The sequence below is a fragment of the Physella acuta genome, unplaced genomic scaffold (genome assembly GCF_028476545.2).
Source record: "Physella acuta isolate Inbredline_101_S28 unplaced genomic scaffold, ASM2847654v3 ptg000057l, whole genome shotgun sequence".
NCBI classification, from domain to species: Eukaryota; Metazoa; Mollusca; class Gastropoda; family Physidae; genus Physella; species Physella acuta.
The window spans coordinates 226,539-249,031 of NW_026731577.1; the positions used below are offsets into that span (position 1 = coordinate 226,539).

General features: G+C 37.9%; 1 protein-coding gene across 1 annotated transcript; it reads left to right on the top strand.

The window, feature by feature from the left end:
* The first annotated feature begins 1,401 nt into the window (after nucleotides 1-1,401).
* LOC131947421 (mucin-2-like) lies at nucleotides 1,402-21,075 on the top strand. The gene is made up of 3 exons (XM_059308637.1): nucleotides 1,402-1,626; nucleotides 14,060-20,353; nucleotides 20,613-21,075. Exons 1-3 carry the CDS (start codon nucleotides 1,530-1,532, stop codon nucleotides 20,750-20,752), a joined length of 6,531 nt encoding a protein of 2,176 aa, XP_059164620.1. The 5' UTR covers nucleotides 1,402-1,529; the 3' UTR covers nucleotides 20,753-21,075.
* Nucleotides 21,076-22,493: the final 1,418 nt, after the last annotated feature.

Consider the following 22,493-nt stretch of genomic DNA (forward strand, 5'->3'; position numbering starts at 1 on the left):
GCGCCAAATTGAAAGTTTGAGGGGGGGTGCAAATGAAAAGTTCGAGGGGGGGGGGTGCAAATCGAAAGTTTGAGGGGGGGGGGGTGCAAATGAAAAGTTCGAGGAGGGGGTGCAAAGTTTGAGGGGGGGTGCAAATGAAAAGTTCGAGGGGGGGGGGTGCAAATCGAAAATTTGCTCCCGAGGGGGGCGCCAAATTGAAAGTATGTCCCCGGGCGCCGGGAAGGGTCGCTACGCCTCTGGTTACAGCTAGGTTGATGAAATTTCATATATAAGTATTTTATCAAAATTGTAGATCCGTATCAATTTTTGAGCGATTTCCGATAACCGGAAGTGGTACTTTTTCTACTTTGAATTTTTCAAAAGCCTATAACTTGAGTACTATTTCAGATAAATGAAATTTCACATGTAAGTAAAAAAATCTAATTCTCTTCGTTCTGTCAAATTTTTGAGTAATTTCCGTTGACGGGAAGTACTAATTTTTTTCCCACCCTATTTTGCGCAACTCCTGGGCGCGGCCACCATGCCTGGTCACTTTAGGTCCATTATCCTACCCAGCGTATATCTAGGTGTGACATTAATGTCGCTCTACACAACTTTTTACAGTCTGTCCCGTTTTAGGTGGTGAGGTGGGGGAGGGGATAACCAACTCAGTGAACATAGCGTCAGTTTGAAGATGACTGTTCTAAACATACATATACAATTATACATATATACTGAATTAAAAATAGATTTAAATAAGTAACAGTGGTATTATCACAGTAAATTTTTTTTACAGAGGGGTCCATGTAACCCCTAACCCCCCCCCTGCCTACACCACTGCGACCACCCCACCGGCACTTTGTAGCTACGCCGCTGATCACATGGCAGTGTTGCCATTGTCTGCATTTAAAATCACGTGATCATCAACATACATTGGTCGCCTCTAGACCCGCCTATCGCTTTAGAACAACACACGAGGTATCGTTCAGATCAAAGCATTTGAGGGGAGCAGGAATAGAGGCGGGGTCTAACCACCATCCCCATGCCTTAACCTAGACCCCTCATTGGCTTTAAGTGACATGATTAATTATAACTGTCATATGCGAACGATTAGGCGGGGTCTAACCTCCATCCCCATACCCCAACCTAAACCCTCATTGGCTTCGAGTGACATGATTAATTATAACTGTCACATGCAAACGATTAGGCGGGGTTTAACCTCCATCCCCAGGCCCCTACCCAGAGCCTCAATGCCTTTAAAGGATATACAAACTCACTTCCGTCAAACGTGGACGAATTAGGGAACTTTTCTTGTCAGCCAATGGCGACTCTGCTCCGGTTTTGGAGACACCCATCACGCGCCCAAAAAAACGTATAAATACCCTTAACGTGCTAGAAGTCAGTAGATGTTTTCGTGGATTACCTTCCGAATGTTCAACCCTTCTTCATGCGATGGAAAATCAAGGTTGTGTTACCTAGCTGCTATGCGGGATATGTGATCCATACGTAATATGTGATCTATCGCCAGAAAGATATTGGTGACTTTAAAAATGATGAACTTTATTCACTGTTCTCGTATGGACTTTGCATTTTCAACTTTTTGGCTGACATTGTTCTATATGATGCTGGCTCAATGCATCACAGGAGGTGAGTAACAATTTGTACTCATATAATCTTCTCTGCTGATTGAGATGTCGGGCATAGAGATAAGTCAAAACTGTTTCTCATATTGTTAAATTAAGATATGAGTAGCCACACAAAAAATGACTATAAATAATATGCTACAAATTTTAAAAGCATTTCCGGTATAGTCATGACAATATGTGAGCCAGCCTTAAGGCTTGGTTACATGAGAAACAAATTTTGTCTCCTTTAATGCTATTTTATAGTGTCTTTATAGAGTTAGACACCACAGGAATACCAGACGTTGATAAATATATGTAACTGATACACAAAGTAAAGAAAAGAATCCTCTTTGAACCTAGGAATCCATTAGGCATAGGAAGTAGTGTTCATATGTTTCTTGACCTCGGCATATGAAGGGAAGGTGTGGTCAGCACTTTGCCCAGCCGCCTTTGCTCTCACTAACAGGCGTTTGGTACCAATCAGAGCTAAGTGGACGCAGGGACGTTCTACTGACTTGTGGGCTCGAATTCGAACTCGAGACTTCGCAGCCTAGCGCTCTACCGCCTAAGTCACCCCGTATTTAATCTTTGATCAGGATGTTTGAAGAAGTAATTTTAATTCCTTTCATATCACTAACCATAAGTACATACGTAGCAATAAAACTAAACAACATCAAAATAAATAAATTTGGCTATTTTTAAAAATAATTTTTGTAATGTAAGGAGGGGGAACAAAAATGAACAGTTATCGGAAATAGTATCAATATTGTATTTTGATAAAACTGCATGTATGTTTGATTATTTTAATGCTATTATGATATTGATATTATTTTTTGCCTATTTTATACATGTCTTTTATGTTCAAAATTGAAATAATTATTGCAACTGGTATTGCTAGTTTCTAGGATGCATGTAAAAAATTACATTAAAACGTTTAAAAAACAAGCTTTTATGTAATAATATAATAATACAATACTATTTAAATGACTTGAAAGAAAATCATAATATTTAGTAATTTAAATAGTAGTGTATTTATATATGTGAATAAAATCTTTTGGTTTTCTCCTTTTTAGTACATAATTAAATAAAAGCTTGTAGTTAATGCAATTTTTTAAAGTACTTTTATTTTAAAATTTACAACAGAGTTGCATGACTAAAAGCTATTTTGCACCAAATGAACATGATAATGCTCGTATGATAGTGCGGAAAGAGTAGTGAAACAGCCTACTAATTTCAGAAAATGTTTATTTATGCCATACAAAATTAATTAGGCATCAAATTAAGTCAAATTTAATTGCACTGTCTTCAAGTCTTGATTCACTTGCCGAATTTTAAATAAATTGGTTGGTTAGAAGTGCTCGGAATTTCCATTGCCCCTTTCGACATGTGACGACTGGCGACAGACTGACGAAAGACAGAGGAAGCGATAAATAAAAGCTTTAGATAATAAATAAATAATAATAATAAATAACGAGTCTTAAACTCTGATTCTCATAGTTTAAGATAGGGACTTACATCTATAACCGAACATGTTAGTTATTGCTTACTGACAGAGGCGTAGCGACCTTATCCCCGGCGACCGGGGACAAACTTTTCGATTTGCACCCCCCATCAAGATTTTGATTTGCACCCCCCCCCCTCAAACTTTCGATTTGCACCCCCCCTCAAGATTTCAATTTGCACCCCCCTCAACCTTTGAATTTATTTTTCCAACCCATTTTGGCGCCCCCTAAGGTCGTCGCCCGGGGACATATGTCCCCCCCCCCCCGAGCCCCCCCCCCCCCCCCCGAGCCCCCCCCCCCCCCCCTCCCCGCTACTCTACTGCTTACTGATGATTCAGTCTTTGACTACTGATGTGACAGGCTTTGATAACTCGTGTACCTGTCATTGGCAAGTGCTGTGTCAGCCATTGCCTAGTACAATGTCCGTCAATGCGTATGTGTGCGTATCATTCCCTTCTGTTGTGTCAGTTATTGCTAACTACTATGTCAGTATTTACTTGTGTATGTGCATGGGCGGAACTACCATGCCGCTAGAATGGGGGCAAGCCGTTTAAGGGGCCAAATTCCGACAAAAATAAAAAAAAAACAATGATTTTTTTTCATAAATGTTTTTCGTGCAGGTTGATAGTGGTTTTGTTAAAAAAAAAAACAGATCTACCGTAGCATTCATATTTATACAGTAACAAACACACTGTTGCGTAGAAAAATGTTTAAAAAATCTACATGAGCTGTAGTTCACACTATTTCCATGACTTTTTGCCCTTCTTTAAATAGTCTAATAAGGAAATCCAAAAACCTCCTTTTAAATATTTTTGTACTAAGTAAATTAAAAAGCAATAGCTTCTCTTTATTATTATTTAAATAAGACATCTTCTATAATACGTGGGGAAAGTTGGTTCCAAATTGTTCCACTTGGTTGTTGCCAGAAAACCTTTTTCAACCAAAGTTGAGTAATTAATAACATTTGTGAAATAAATACCTAATCACTCCAGGTTTTTCTAAGGCTAGAAATATAAAAAAATTACTAATAATATAATAGTACCTAATTTACCAAACATTTTTATTTTTAATTTGAATTAGTAGAGTCATGGTGTTGTGGTGTAGGGGATGTTACATCATTTAATATAAATAAACTACTAGGCTATATCCCAATCTAGTAATAAGTAAAGCGTAATTAATATCAACATTCTCCTTATAATTTTAATATAGGCCTAATCAATGTAGATCGACCTTTGACTATGGGGTCATCTATTAACGATGTCGCGTTTTGTACCCCCCCCCCCCTCCTCGCCCACTCTCAATCTCTCAATTGTTACCAAAAGCCAGACTTCGCCAAAAAAAGTAAACCTACGCCAACACCCCTCCCCCTTCCCACAATTTTGTTTTTGAAAACAGCGATTTTTAGAAAATATTTAGACTTACTGGGCTTTTGAAACATTTTATGTATTATGTAGGCCTATAGATCAATTATTTTATCCCAATTTATAAAACCTTTTTAATAATGCTAATAAAGTCTTTTGCCTCGACACAAAGGTCCGAATCTCCCCCACCACCTCAAAGCCTGATGTCTTTTATGGACGACAACTACAGTATTTTGCATTATTTATGATATTCATTAATTATTTATATAAGCCCAATTCTATTTGTTGTTTTGATGGTATCTCAGTCATTACAATTAATAAAATAGGTTACATTCACTCATCGTTTCCCCATACATCATTTGCTATAGCTGCCTATCTTTATGGAAAACATCTTTTCCTCAAACATCTTGAATGCGTCTGTTCAGCAACAGTCTGTTTCTTTTGAATATATAAAAATTAAAAAAATGTTCATAAACTTGCACGGCCAATAACAACACATTACCAGGAAACAGGCAGTGATTATAGTTTGCTGAATTTGTGGTTGATGGTTAGTTATCAGCCATGCTTCTCAGCTTGGTCCATATTTATATGCTGGTAAGGCTAAAATTGACAAAAAAAACAACAACACATTCTTGATTCTTCCCTTATCATTAGAATGTTTTACAGCTATGACAGATATAGTACTGTTTTATTTCAACACTATAGAACAGGGGTCTCCAAACTTTTCAGTCCGAGGGCCGCATTAACTATAAATTTTCAGTTCGGGGGCCAGTTTCTTCCAGACATGTCTTTGATTTTTCTGGGCAAAGTTCCTCAGCCATCAGCAACAAACGATTTTTCCTTGGACAAAAAGATCTCCGCGGGCCGGATGAGAGGACCTTGCGGGCCGCATCCGGCCCGCGGGCCGTAGTTTGGAGACCCCTGCTATAGAAGATAGTAATAGTAATAGTTACAATATACTAAAATTGAAGGTTAAAAAAACATAACATATTTTAATAATCGTTCGTTTTGAACGTGATATAATACTAAGTTGAAAAATCTAATGCAAAAACATTAATGTATAATTGTTTGCAGAAGATACCCTTTTATTATTATTAGTTTGTATTACTATAAGCAAGCTGAAAATTTTCATTAGTTATTTCCTTCTATTAATAAAATGGGTTTCATATTAAAATGTTGTTTTGGACTAGTAATAATATTAACAAATGATATAGTAGATATTCATATCCACTCAAATGTAACCAATATGCAAATGAAAGACTTATAAAGGGACTACATAGTTGTTGACACATTTCATAAAGCAAACGCTCTTGAGTTTAAATCTTAATCCTTTAAGTTGTCTCTGATTTAAATTTAATGCAGCTCTAACTGCTAACTGACTGGTTATGGACAGTAAAAGCTGTTTGACATTTTGCTGACCATTCAATTTATTCATATGGAGAGGTAACAAATCTAGATGAAATCTTTTTCAGCACCATGTTCTTAAAAATTATTTTTACCTTGCCAGTAAAGGTAAATAATTAAATTTAGGTAGCGAATATTAGTTTCTGCATACACAATAACAAAGTTTATAATTTACTTTTTTAAATTACCATATAGATCTACATTCATAACTAATATGAAATAAATAGTAGTTCAATAAAAACAAGTTTTCTTGGATCCATCATGTACCCTTGGATTAGTTGGACATAAAAGTTATGTGTAGGACAATTTCTGTAATACCTGAACACTGTTGAAGACAGTGGCGTAGCTACCGTAAAGCTAGCGTAAGCAATGCATAGGGGCCCAAGGCAAATAGGGGCCCTTTTTTCGAAAGTTTGAGGGGGGGGGGGGGGGGGGTTGATGCAAATCGAAAGTCTGGGGGGGAGGGGTGCCTGAGGGGGGGGGGGGGAGGGTGCAAATCGAAAGTTTGTCCCCGGTCGCCGGGAAGGGTCGCTACGCCTCTGAGGGGCACACTAACACTTTTTGCATAGGAGCCCAAAAATCCTAGCTACGCCACTGGCTGAAGAATGCTGTAATTTAAGTCTTCAGAACTGGAGGATTGAGTGACATGATCAGTTTTTTAATGGAATTTCATCTTGACTTGGGTCTTCTCTGTATGCAGTTGTTTAATCCACAGTACCTAAAAAAACATAAATAAACTTCATAAACTGCTATATTATACTCATGGGATTGTATGGGCTATCAAATTATTACCATTCATTAATTATATAAGGTCTATTAGTTTACTTTGATTATTTTAATGTAAGGAGTTTGTCATTAAATACAATTGGCTTTCAAAAGTGTCAATAGTCATGTATATATCATAAAAGACAAAATTAATAAAGCGGGAGTGATCTCCCCTAAACTTTCTCGAATATTCTTATATAACACTACGGGGGATGTCAACTTGGGATATATAAGAATATTCGAGAAAGTTTAGGGGAGATCACTCCCGGTTGATTAAAATTTTTATTTAATTACTAAAAATATTAAAAACATCAAATACATCCAATCTTTAGTAAAGTCCGAAAAAACCCGAGACAGACAGGATTTTATACCCATATTAATTCTACTACGACGTGCATGATTTTTTAAATATTTAAGGGGGTAAGGCTTCGGTGAAAAAAAACTTTTTTAATACTCGTTAGAAAACAGTTATTTCTGTACAGCTTTATTATGATACATCTGCATATGCATTTCCACTAAAAAAATTTGCGGAAAAAATTTGGTTACTATGACAACGGCGGCCATCTTGAAAAAATAACCCCTTCGTAGGTTTTCCACCATTCATAAAATATTAGATTTTAAGCCCAATAAACAATCAATTCATAATCTTCTTCCATATTTTGGGGCACTCAGCTAAAAATTTTAAGAGCATATCTTCAAACGAATTTTTTATGAATTTTCAAATTGTTGGTCCATTAAAAACACTAGTTTTAATGCCCCAAAATTCCCCAAAATTAAGTGTTTTGAACAGACACAAATTTTGAAAATTCATAAAAAATTCGCAGGGGTGGCGTCCCGGCAGGGCGCGATTTGTTTTTTCTCTATATACGGTATATAAAAAATAAGAGTCGACTGCAGGTTCACACTGTTCGTCCAATCGCCGTCAAACTTTGGGGAGTTGATTAGAGCAATTCAGGGAAGGGTTCTGTTAAAAAATCCTTTTTAATTTCGCAAGGGCGGCGCCTCGGGAGGTTGCGATTTTTCTCTATATACGGTATATAAAAATAATAAAAGTGAATTGCAGTGACACCGTTCACACGATCGCCATAAAACTTTGGGAATATGTTGAGAATATTCCTGGGGTTGAGGAAATTTCATATATAAGTATTTTATCAAAATCGTAGATCCGTATCAACTTTTGAGCGATTTCCGACAACCGGAATTGGTACTTTTTCTACTTTCAATTTTTCAAAAGCCTATAACTTGAGTACTATTTCAGATAGATAAATGAAATTTCAAATGTAAGTAAAAGATCTAATTCTCTACCTTCTGTCAAATTTTGAGTAATTTCCGTTGATCGGAAGTACTAATTTACGCTATTTCCGATTTCTCAAAAAACGCATGTAAATTTATAAAGAACTAATAATATTGCGCACTATTATGCGCTTTTTGCTTTGGCGTTCACTTGGTGCGCAATTCTTTTTTCTACTAGATTTTATTCTATTTTTAAAAGTTTAAGTAAACAAAAATCATGTCTATATTCCGAGTTGCCATCCCACGTAGTGTTATATTAGAACATTCGAGAAAGTTTAGGGGAGATCACTCCCGGTTTTTTACTTTCTCGTATACAGAGTATAGAGGAAGTATTGTAATCGTGCACAAAAATCACATGAAATTTTAACAGACTTCACCGTTTTACTCCTCAGTCCTTCATCACATCCGGGATATAGAGGACTTATTTTAATCGGGAAGAATTTATAAATCCAGATTTATCAAAATTTTGACGTTTTATGCGTAATGGAGTTGGAAAAACTGGATTATCCAATTATGTCCGTGTTTCTGTGTGTCAACACGATTACTTGAGTACCGTTACAGCTAGGTTGATGAAATTTCATATATAAGTATTATATTAAAATCGTAGATCCGTTTAAACTTTTTAGCGATTTCCGATAACCGTAAATGGAACTTTTTCTACTTTCAATTTTTCAGAAGCCTATAACTTCAGAACTATTTTAGATAGATAAATGAAATTTCACATGTAAGTAAAAGATCCGTTGACCGAAAAGAGTAATTTTCGTTATTTCCGATTTCTCAAAAAACGCATGTGAATTTATAAAGTGTGCTTGGTGCGCAATTCTCTTTTCTACGAGATTACATTCTATTTTTAAAAGTTTAAGTATTTAAAATGGATTAAAAATCATGTCTATATCCCAAGTTGCCATCCCCTGTTGTTTCATATAAGAATATTCGAGAAAGTTTAGGGGAGATCACTCCCGATTTATTTAAGAATAAGATTTGTCAAACTAGTTAATAATACGCTATTGAATTAATATTCGTCTGATAAAATGTGAGAAGTTTTGAAATTTTCAAAAGCCTATAACGTGAGTACTATTTCAGATAGATAGATGAAATTTCACATATAAGTAAAAGATATAGCGTAAAAGATACGCTATTTCCGATTTCTCAAAAAAAAAAAAAAAAAAAAAAACGCATGTGAATTTATAAAGCACTAGCCGTCCCGGCCAGGCCCTGCTCTAGCTTCTGTGAAAAACCTTTCTGTTAAAGACCAATACCTGTGTGTTTAGTAATCATCATAAACCCTTCATTGCCCACCCAAATCATAACCAACCAAAACCAAAACAACACAACGCAAACATAACGCTAACACAATTACAAATACAAACGAAAACAAAAACCTAACAACAAACCCAACCACAACCATAAACACCAATACAAACACAAAGAAAAAACAAACAAAAAAGCAAAGGAAAACAAAAACCTAACAACAAACCCAACCACAAACACCAATACGAACACAAAGAAAAAACAAACGAAAAAGCAAACGAAAACAAACCAAATCCAAACGCAAAACCAACCACAAACACAAACCCAAAGAAAAGAACACAAACAAAAAAGCAAACGAAAACAAACCAAATCCAAACGCAAAACTAATCACAAACACAAATACAAACACAAATCCAAAGAAAAAAACACAAATGAAAACGAAAAAGAAAGAACAAAAACGAACCAATTCAAAACGCAACCACTAACGCAAGCCCAACCTAAACACAAAGAAAACACAAACGCAAACATAAACGCAAAGTGCTCACCAGTGGCGTAGCGAGGTCGGGTGTCACTCGGTGCGGCACTTAATGGTGTCACCCCCCCCCCCCAGAGGCGTAGCAACCCTTCCCGGGGACAAACTTTCAAGTTTTCGATTTGCACCCCCCACCCCCCCCCCCCCCTCAAGTTTTCGTTTTGCCCCCCCCTTCAAACTTTCGATTTGCACCCCCTCAAGTTTTTCTATATATATTTTGCTATTTTTTGCCTTGGTGTCAACCCCCCTAAATGGTGTCACCCGGTGCGGTCCGCACCCCCCCCCCCTCGCTACGCCCGTGGTGCTCTCAGTCTAGCCCGGGGCGGAATCGACTGTTTCAGCTTAATAAACGACTATAGTACCCCAACTTATTCATAGTCTTTTGCACTCACTTAAACGAACGTAGGCGCCAAACCGAACACGTGAGGCCCGGGGCCCCAAATAGCACCCTGTCTATAGTAACCTTTCTTATCCATACTCTATCGCACTGTTTAAAGCGAAATTATGCACCATAGCGCTCACAGGATAGCCCAGAGCGCCAAATTGAACCCTGGTGGGGCGCCGGCGGACGCGCCTATTTCAATTTAATGAACAATTATAATACTCCAAGCTTAACCGTAAAATACCTACAACATTTGCACTTGATCAATCCCCGCTAATTATGTAATTATTTTTTTCCCAACACCAAAACAAAGTAATAAAAAGTAAATTCTTTTCCACTAATGCAATGTTTTGTAAAGGAAAGTAATTTTGTTTTCCTAATTTATCAAAGGGAAGTAAGTTCTAAAGGACTAAATATAAATAATTTTCAGACATAATTAGAATTTTTGTAAGATGATAATTTTTAAAAATTGTGTTTAATGAACATGCCGACAATTATTACTATCAGTTTGAAAAATGAAAATTATTTCCCAACACTTTCAATAGTAACTTTTTAACTCATAAATTTAGACTATGAGCACGATAATAATCTAACACTTAAATCCATCCAAGTATGTCAACGACAAACTTATCACATGTTACATACAGAATTGAGTTTTATATATTAGACTAATAATATCCCGCACTATTTTGCACATTTTATTTTGCGTTCACTTGGTGTGCAATTCTTTTTCTACGAGATTCTATTCTATTATAAAAAGTTTAAGTAATTCAAAATTGATGAAAAATATTGTCTATATCCCGAGTTGCCATCCCCGTAGAGTTATATAAGACAGTAGCGTAGCGGGGGGGGGGGGGCATATGTCCCCGGGCGCTGACCTTAGGGGGCGCCAAAATGGGTTGGAAAAATAAATTGAAAGGTTGAGGGGGTGCAAATTGAAAGTTTGAGGGGGTTGCAAATCGAAATCTCGAGAGGGGGGGAGGGGTGCAAATCAAAAGTTTGAGGGGGGGGGGGGGTGCAAATAGAAATCTTGAGGGGGGGGGGGGTGCAAATTGAAAAGTTGGCCCCGGGCGCCGGGAAGGGTCGCTACGCCTCTGATATAAGAATTTTCGAAAAAGTTTAGGGGAGTTCACTCGGGTTAAATTTTTACAAAAAATAAATAAATAAAGATTTTAAATAACAATGCAAATTTAAACCCCATGACCAAGTTTTCCTTTTTTCCCCTTACAATGTGTATAATAAAATTTATGGTAGCCTATAGAATAGCAGGATGCCATTGTTTATGTCGCCATTACACGTGAAAAACAAATTGTTTTTGCTTTTTAAAAGTTTTTTTAATTTAGTTATCGAAAATATTAAAAACATCAAATACATCCAATCTTTAGTAAAGTCCGAAAAAGAAACCGTGTCAGACAGGAATTTATAACCATATTAATTTTAACTACGCCGTGTGTGATTTTTAAAATATTTAACGGGCCTCTCGAATACCTTTGAGTACTTAAATCTGTTGCCTCCATTAGAATCTATGTATTATATATAATAACTGTACGATAGAGTAGCTATACTTACTAATACTACTACTTTAATAAATAATGTTTAAATACGTAGGCTCTAACTAATTAGACTAATAATTGATTAGACTACTATTACTTTTAGTCTACAATACTACTTTATTTCTATAGTAAAAAAAATACTATTATTAGTAGGCCTTCTTTACTTTTATAATATAAAAATAAATTATATAATAATTAATTAATAATAGACCAAATAGTACTAGTTCTATATCTAATACTTATTTATAGTATATTTATAGGCCTACAGTTACTTAGCTAGCTACTTGCATCTCCATAAGATCTAACGAGGTAGTTAGTATTGATTAAGTATTAAGTTTATATAAATTAGAATATATCTTCTAGTATTTTTATATTAAGTCTTAAAGCCGTAGTATGGCGTGGACTGTGTAGTGTGTAGACTCCGTAGAGCGGTCCTAATAAAAAATTATGAAACTTGCGTTAAATACATTTTAAATAAACCGGGAGTGATCTCCCCTAAACTTCCTCGAATATTCTTATATGAAACAACAGGGCCTCCCACGCCCAGGAGAATTGTACTGGTCCCTGTAAAAATTCAAGTGCCACCCCCCCCCCGGATAAACGTCTGAAAGAAACACTGTTCGCGTGAGTGAGATTTATCGACCAAAAGTAGGAAACGGGTCTATATTATAGAAGTAGGCTCTACCTTTAGTCTGTATGATCTACAAATGAAGACCAGTGTTTCTTTTTCCTCCCCGAGAAAGGTGCTTGAAATATTCGGGGTAGGGGGTGGACTACATTTTCTGGGAGGGGTCGGACCCTTGTATAAGATTATGTTTTCTATATAAATTGTATTTTGTTGAAGGGGACGTGCTTCGGGGAGGGTGGTAGGGGGAGGGGGACCCGCCCCTAAGAGTCGCCTGAAAGAAACTCTAAGTGCGACTTTTGTCAGGTTTGATCTTATGTAAAAGGTTTAGGGGTATGGCTACGACTATATTTAGTATCAATGTGCAGTAACTACAGGTAGATAAAGCTTTAATCAGATCAAAATGCCGATTCGGAAAAAAATTCATTTTCAATGACGTTTATAGCTTCCGGCTAAATTTTAAGTTAAGATTGTGATTTTGGTTTTGGTTTAGAGAAAAAGACAACACTATCAACGTAGCTTAGCTATGAAAAAGAATGTGTTTAAAATTAATAAAACAAATCATAAAAATAAACAGAACGGGAGAAACCATTACACAAATCAAGTTTACGTGTTCACATACTTTTAACTTGTATCACGTTTTTCTTTTTCACAATTTTTGGCAAACATGAAATGCTAACAGATATTTTTTTAAAATTTCATATAAAAGTTTTCATAACAAGTTTTTGGTAATAATGCACTAAAAAGTAGAAAACAAATGATTTTCTTTAAATAATACACTACTATTTCATTAATAATGAAGAAAAACGTGGGTCAGTTTATAATCTATTGGATACCTCTAATAAAATTTAATAAAATACCCACGCGTTTATTTATAATTATTTAAATAGTAGTGTATTATTAAATATCTAAAAAAATAATGTTTTTCTACTTTTTAGTGCATTATTACATAAATGCTTGTTATTAAAATGTTTTTATACATTTTTTTTCAGTAATTTAAATTTTGTTTATTTAAGTAGAGTTGCATGACTAAAAACCATTGCGCACCTAAAAAACATAATAAGGCGCGTATTATTGCATTGTCTTTATGTCTTGACCCACGTGCCAAATTTGAACCGTATCTGTCAGTTAGAAATGAACGTAATTTCACTCGCGCGTTTTGATCTAGACAGACAGACAGACAGACAGACAGACAGACAGACAGACAGACAGGCAGGCAGACAGACAGACAGACAGACAGACAGACAGACAGACAGACAGACATACATACATACATACATACAGACAGACAGACAGACAGACAGACAGACAGACAGACAGACAGACAGACAGACAGACAGACAGACCGACAGACAGACAGACAGACAGACAGACAGACAGACAGACAGACAGACAGACAGACAGACAGACAGACAGGACGAGGAAGCAAGTTAAATAACAGCTTGTAAAAAATCATAAACAACGTTTTAATAACAAGCCTTTATGTAATAATGCATTAAAAAGTAGAAAATAAATTACACACTAATGGGTCGCTTCCTAAATATTATTAAAGTATCCAATAGATAATATAGTGACCCACGCTTTTCTTTATAGTTATATACAAAATATAAGGAAAACGCTTTCCGAGTACTTTTCAGGTAGATGCAATTAAAACCAGTGTAATCTTTTCAGAAAATTATTCCAAAATAACGTAAAACACACACGCTAGTAGAATGAATAACTCAGTGCAGCTACCATTTGTAGTATAAATATAATAAAATAATGATGGCAGTATTCTTACATTACAGGAACAGTTGTCGAGGGTGATATGATGTCAACTCCTGAATCTTCAGCTGTACCTACGAATACCATTTCAGCTGCACCTGGGTCGTCTCTTGAAAATCCCACTGCGCCCAACTTGGTAGAATCAACTGATGGTACTAATGGCACTCAACCTGTGCCCAACAATGCATCCACTGTTGTAGAATCAACTGATGGTACTAATGGCACTCAACCTGTGCCCAACAATGCATCCACTGTTGTAGAATCAACTGATGGTACTAATGGCACTCAACCTGTGCCCAACAATGCATCCACTGTTGTAGAATCAACTGATGGTACTAATGGCACTCAACCTGTGCCCAACAATGCATCCACTGTTGTAGAATCAACTGATGGTACTAATGGCACTCAACCTGTGCCCAACAATGCATCCACTGTTGTAGAATCAACTGATGGTACTAATGGCACTCAACCTGTGCCCAACAATGCATCCACTGTTGTAGAATCAACTGATGGTACTAATGGCACTCAACCTGTGCCCAACAATGCATCCACTGTTGTAGAATCAACTGATGGTACTAATGGCACTCAACCTGTGCCCAACAATGCATCCACTGTTGTAGAATCAACTGATGGTACTAATGGCACTCAACCTGTGCCCAACAATGCATCCACTGTTGTAGAATCAACTGATGGTACTAATGGCACTCAACCTGTGCCCAACAATGCATCCACTGTTGTAGAATCAACTGATGGTACTAATGGCACTCAACCTGTGCCCAACAATGCATCCACTGTTGTAGAATCAACTGATGGTACTAATGGCACTCAACCTGTGCCCAACAATGCATCCACTGTTGTAGAATCAACTGATGGTACTAATGGCACTCAACCTGTGCCCAACAATGCATCCACTGTTGTAGAATCAACTGATGGTACTAATGGCACTCAACCTGTGCCCAACAATGCATCCATTGTTGTAGAATCAACTGATGGTACTAATGGCACTCAACCTGTGCCCAACAATGCATCCACTGTTGTAGAATCAACTGATGGTACTAATGGCACTCAACCTGTGCTCAACAATGCATCCACTGTTGTAGAATCAACTGATGGTACTAATGGCACTCAACCTGTGCCCAACAATGCATCCACTGTTGTAGAATCAACTGATGGTACTAATGGCACTCAACCTGTGCCCAACAATGCATCCACTGTTGTAGAATCAACTGATGGTACTAATGGCACTCAACCTGTGCCCAACAATGTATCCACTGTTGTAGAATCAACTGATGGTACTAATGGCACTCAACCTGTGCCCAACAATGCATCCACTGTTGTAGAATCAACTGATGGTACTAATGGCACTCAACCTGTGCCCAACAATGCATCCACTGTTGTAGAATCAACTGATGGTACTAATGGCACTCAACCTGTGCCCAACAATGCATCCACTGTTGTAGAATCAACTGATGGTACTAATGGCACTCAACCTGTGCTCAACAATGCATCCACTGTTGTAGAATCAACTGATGGTACTAATGGCACTCAACCTGTGCCCAACAATGCATCCACTGTTGTAGAATCAACTGATGGTACTAATGGCACTCAACCTGTGCCCAACAATGCATCCACTGTTGTAGAATCAACTGATGGTACTAATGGCACTCAACCTGTGCCCAACAATGCATCCACTGTTGTAGAATCAACTGATGGTACTAATGGCACTCAACCTGTGCCCAACAATGCATCCACTGTTGTAGAATCAACTGATGGTACTAATGGCACTCAACCTGTGCCCAACAATGCATCCACTGTTGTAGAATCAACTGATGGTACTAATGGCACTCAACCTGTGCCCAACAATGCATCCACTGTTGTAGAATCAACTGATGGTACTAATGGCACTCAACCTGTGCCCAACAATGCATCCACTGTTGTAGAATCAACTGATGGTACTAATGGCACTCAACCTGTGCCCAACAATGCATCCACTGGTGTAGAATCAACTGATGGTACTAATGGCACCCAACCTGTGCCCAACAATGCATCCAATGTTGTAGAATCAACTGATGGTGCTAATATCACTCAACCTGGGTCGTCAGCTGTGTATCCCACTGTGCCCACCATGGTAGAACCAACTGATGGTGCTAATGGCACTCAACCTGGGTCATCAGCAGTGTACCCCACTGTGCCCAACAATGCATCCAATGTTGGAGAATCAACTGATGGTGCTAATGGCACTCAACCTTGGTCGTCAGCTGTGTATCCCACTGTGCCCAACAATGCATCCAATGTTGTAGAATCAACTGATGGTGCTAATGGCACTCAACCTGGGTCGTCAGCAGTGTATCCCACTGTGCCCAACAATGCATCCAATGTTGTAGAATCAACTGATGGTAATAATGGCACTCAACCTGTGTCGTCAGCTGTGTATCCCACTGCGCCCAACAATGCATCCACTGTTGGAGAATCAACAGATGGTGCTAATGGCACTCAACCTGGGTCCTCAGCTGTGTATCCCACTGCGCCCAACAATGTATCAAATGTTGTAGAATCAACTGATGGTTCTAATTACACTCAACCTGGGTTGTCAACTGTGTATCCTACTGTGCCCACCATGGTAGAACCAACTGATGGTGCTAATGGCACTCAACCTGGGTCGCAGTCTGTGTATCCCTCTGCGCCTAACAATGCATCCACTGTTGGAGAATCAACTGATGGTGCTAATGGCACTCAACCTGGGTTGTCAGCTGTGTATCCTACTGTGCCCACCATGGTAGAACCAACTGATGGTGCTAATGGCACTCAACCTGGGTCGCAGTCTGTGTATCCCTCTGCGCCCAACAATGCATCCACTGTTGGAGAATCAACTGATGGTGCTAATGGCACTCAACCTGGGTTGTCAGCTGTGTATCCTACTGTGCCCACCATGGTGGAATCAACTGATGGTACTAAGACCACTCCACCTGGGTCGTCAGCTGTGTATCCCACTGCGCCCAACAACGCATCCATTGTTGGCGAATCAACTGATGGTGCTAATGGCACTCAACCTGGGTCGTCAGCAGTGTATCCCACTGTGCCCAACCATGCATCCAATGTTGTAAAATCAACTGTCGGTGCTAATGGCACTCAACCTGGGTCGTCAGCTGTGTATCCCACTGTGCCCACCTTGGTGAAATCAACTGATGGTACTAAGACCACTCCACCTTGGTTGTCAGCTGTGTATCCCACTACGACCAACAATGCATCCACTGTTGGAGAATCAACTGATTGTGCTAATGGCACTCAACTTGGGTCGTCAGCTGTGTATCCCACTGTGCCCAACAATGCATCCACTGTTGGAGAATCAACTGATGGTGCTAATGTCACTCAACCTGGGTCGTCAGCTGTGTATCCCACTGTACCTAACAATGCATCCACTGTTGGAGAATCAAGTGATGGTGCTAATGGCACTCAACCTGGGTCGTCAGCAGTGTATCCCACTGTGCCTAACAATGCATCCAATGTTGTAGAATCAACTGATGGTGCTAATATCACTCAACCTGGGTCGTCAGCTGTGTATCCCACTGTACCCACCATGGTGGAATCAACTCATGGTACTAAGACCACTCCACCTGGGTCGTCAGCTGTGTATCCCACTGTGCCCAACAATGCATCCAATGTTGTAGAATCAACTGATGGTGCTAATATCACTCAACCTGGGTCGTCAGCTGTGTATCCCACTGTACCCACCATGGTGGAATCAACTCATGGTACTAAGACCACTCCACCTGGGTCGTCAGCTGTGTATTCCACTGTGCCCAACAATGCATCCACTGTTGTAGAATCAACTGATGGTTCTAATTACACTCAACCTGGGTCGTCAGCTGTGTATCCCACTGTGCCCACCATGGTAGAACCAACTGATGGTGCTAATGGCACTCAACCTGGGTCGTCAGCAGTGTATCCCACTGTGCCCAACAATGCATCCAATGTTGGAGAATCAACTGATGGTGCTAATGGCACTCAACCTGGGTTGTCAGCTGTGTATCCTACTGTGCCCACCATGGTAGAACCAACTGATGGTGCTAATGGCACTCAACCTGGGTCGCAGTCTGTGTATCCCTCTGCGCCCAACAATGCATCCACTGTTGGAGAATCAACTGATGGTGCTAATGGCACTCAACCTGGGTTGTCAGCTGTGTATCCTACTGTGCCCACCATGGTGGAATCAACTGATGGTACTAAGACCACTCCACCTGGGTCGTCAGCTGTGTATCCCACTGCGCCCAACAACGCATCCATTGTTGGCGAATCAACTGATGGTGCTAATGGCACTCAACCTGGGTCGTCAGCAGTGTATCCCACTGTGCCCAACCATGCATCCAATGTTGTAAAATCAACTGTCGGTGCTAATGGCACTCAACCTGGGTCGTCAGCTGTGTATCCCACTGTGCCCACCGTGGTGAAATCAACTGATGGTACTAAGACCACTCCACCTTGGTTGTCAGCTGTGTATCCCACTACGACCAACAATGCATCCACTGTTGGAGAATCAACTGATTGTGCTAATGGCACTCAACTTGGGTCGTCAGCTGTGTATCCCACTGTGCCCAACAATGCATCCACTGTTGGAGAATCAACTGATGGTGCTAATGTCACTCAACCTGGGTCGTCAGCTGTGTATCCCACTGTACCTAACAATGCATCCACTGTTGGAGAATCAAGTGATGGTGCTAATGGCACTCAACCTGGGTCGTCAGCAGTGTATCCCACTGTGCCTAACAATGCATCCAATGTTGTAGAATCAACTGATGGTGCTAATATCACTCAACCTGGGTCGTCAGCTGTGTATCCCACTGTACCCACCATGGTGGAATCAACTCATGGTACTAAGACCACTCCACCTGGGTCGTCAGCTGTGTATCCCACTGTGCCCAACAATGCATCCAATGTTGTAGAATCAACTGATGGTGCTAATATCACTCAACCTGGGTCGTCAGCTGTGTATCCCACTGTACCCACCATGGTGGAATCAACTCATGGTACTAAGACCACTCCACCTGGGTCGTCAGCTGTGTATTCCACTGTGCCCAACAATGCATCCACTGTTGTAGAATCAACTGATGGTTCTAATTACACTCAACCTGGGTCGTCAGCTGTGTATCCCACTGTGCCCACCATGGTAGAACCAACTGATGGTGCTAATGGCACTCAACCTGGGTCGTCAGCAGTGTATCCCACTGTGCCCAACAATGCATCCAATGTTGGAGAATCAACTGATGGTGCTAATGGCACTCAACCTGGGTCGTCAGCTGTGTATCCCACTGTGCCCACCGTGGTGAAATCAACTGATGGTACTAAGACCACTCCACCTTGGTTGTCAGCTGTGTATCCCACTACGACCAACAATGCATCCACTGTTGGAGAATCAACTGATTGTGCTAATGGCACTCAACCTGGGTCGTCAGCTGTGTATCCCACTGTGCCCAACAATGCATCCAATGTTGTAGAATCAACTGATGGTTCTAATTACACTCAATCTGGGTCGTCAGCTGTGTATCCTACTGTGCCCACCATGGTGGAATCAACTGATGGTTCTAATGGCACTCAACCTGGGTCGTCAGCTGTGTATCCCACTACGACCACTATGGTAGTATCAACTGATGGTACTAATGGTACTCAATCTTGGTCGTCAGATGTGTATCCCACTACGACCACCATGGTAGATTCAACTGTAGGTACTACTGTTACCCCACCTGAGTCGACACTTGTAAAACCCAAAACGGTCTCCATGGTAGAATTAAATTTGGCTGCTCATACCACTCCACCTTGGACGTCAACTGTAGCACCCACTGTTGAATCAACTCTGAGTAATTTTGCCTTTCCCACTGTGTCGTCACTTGTAAACCCCATTGCGGCCACCACTTCAGATTCAACCCAGAATACTGCTTTCCATCCAAAGAGTTTTACTTTTGTAAATAATCGACCAGGAAGTACGTTGAAAAATACCTCAAGTGACACAAAAGCTTTGAGAAAACAAATCGATTTTATCAACAGTCCCCTAAATCAACCAAGCTTAAAAAAAGAAAATAAGAAATACCACGCAGAAGATGATGACACGACTCATGTTTTTAAGTATGAAGCAAAGAATAACACTTATCATGATTTGATGTCTATGAAAAAGAATGACACATATTCATATGATTTCGGTAATAACAGTACCACGGAACGTTCCAACAAGTCTACTATCACTCCGATTTATGGAGCTACTAAGCCTGACGGGACGATGTCTAATTCACCCCTTAATGGACCCACTAACTCAAACTGGATTTCAGGTTATAAAATTACACATTTTTAATAGTTGATAATTCTGGTCTTTGAATGCAGATTAAAAAAACTTAACCCATAAGCATTTTACAAAGCGCCATTACTCTTAATATAGGTTTTTATATTTTAATGTAAAAATGTACTTGATATATTTTCACCCCACAATTGTAACTTAATCGAGGGTACGATGGGTAAAAACCTTTTGATAATTCTCACTCAAAAAGAAACATCTAAATAACTTTTTGTCTTTTCATTATTTCTTTCCAGAACTCTTCATTGCTCAGACAGTGATTAGCTTCGTTGTGTACGTCATCCTGGTGGTACTTTTGGCGATTTTGGTTGGAAGACGTCGTAAAGCTAGGGTCCACAGGCGTAATTTAGGATTGGAACTGGACTATTTTGCCTAAACCATGAGTGCTGCATATTAAAAAATGAAAACAAAACAAGTGCTAAATAATCAAGTGTGATTTCTTGGATGCCTTACAAGACGTTAAATTAGTTAACACTTTTCTTTTTTTCAATTTTCTTTTTGACTTTAAAACAAGAACAGCATTGTGCGGTGTTTTCATAATGTTTACCCAAAAACGTTTTTGTAGATATTTTAAAATAATTTAAAAGCCTAAAAAGTTCTCTTTTCAGAATGTATCTTTTTATTTTTTATAGAATTATTTGTTCCAAATGTTTTTTTTAAAGAAACATGAAAATTGTACATTTTTAAATACAAGGGTTGAACTGCAAATATTATGAAATTTCATTCTTTTCTTTTTACATTATTTAAAATGACATAATTTTATTTAAGTTTTTATTTTACTGTATATAATGCTTTATACATATTGCAATTTTAATTTTTAATTTTTAATTTAGGTTGTAATTTAAATGTAGAAGAAATGGTAAAATATTTGTTTAAATTTTTTTTCGGTTCTTTTGTTTGATACACAGACTCTAAATGGGATTAAAACTTATTTATCTAGGCAGTTTAACAAACAATGATTATAATAATACAAATAGTACTATTTTAAAAATGCATTTTGTTTTTAAAATTTCTTTTTATTTTACTTCAATTATTAAAAAGGAAAAAGTTATTAAATAACATAGTATTTTTTTTTAATTTTACAAATTAGTTTTAAAAACAAATGTTTTGTCTTTTTTAACAAACTGCTTTTGTAACTAAACTATACGTTGTTTACCATTGTTTCAGTAAACTTTACAGATTAAAAATTTTTTTTGTAAATTAAAGTTGATTAAATAAAACTTCTCTCATAGCAATGTGCTATTTTTTTCAGGATGGATCTTTTTATGTTTATATAATAATTTGAGCAATGTTTTTTTTTCCTAAAAATTTGTAGAAAAATAAATCTACAGCAGGCTTTTTAAATTAAAATTTTATGAAACATTTTTTTAAGAATAATAAAATATTGTACATTTTTTAATACAAAGGGTAATTTGCTAATATTTGAAATTTGTTTCTTTTCTTTTTACATTATGTCTTCATATAAAAGTATGTTTAACAGTTTTTTATAGATATTTTATTAGAAAATATAGGTCAGTAAATGAAAACTAAAGGAAATAGAATTTAAAGTTTTGTTACTTGGATCATTACTAATATTAACATCATTTTATTATTTTTATAAAATTTAACTTTATTTATAGCTTATACTTTAATTTTAACGCTAAGGTGATTTTTACATTATAAAATCAATCAGGTTATTATATTGTTGATAGTTTAAAGCAAAACATACATTGTATAAGACTGTTACTAAATGTGTTTTTATTTCCTATATTAAAATGTTTTTAAATACATCTGAGTACATATTTCAATATAATTAAACAAATACTCTACACTTCTGAAAATAAAACCGAAAATTTAATAGATATTAAATGCTGACGCTGAAAATGTGAAATGACATACTTTTATTTATATTTACATTTTACAGTATATAATGCTTTATACATATTGCAATTTTCACTTTTTGATTTTTTAAACATAATTTATATTTTAGTTCAAAAGTACAAAAAGATGGTGAAACATTTGTTTGAAATTTTTCTTCAAGTCTTTTGTTTGATACAAAGACTCTAAAAAGGATTAAAACTTATTTGTCCAAGTAGATTATCAACACTGATTATAATAATGTAGATACTACAATTTTT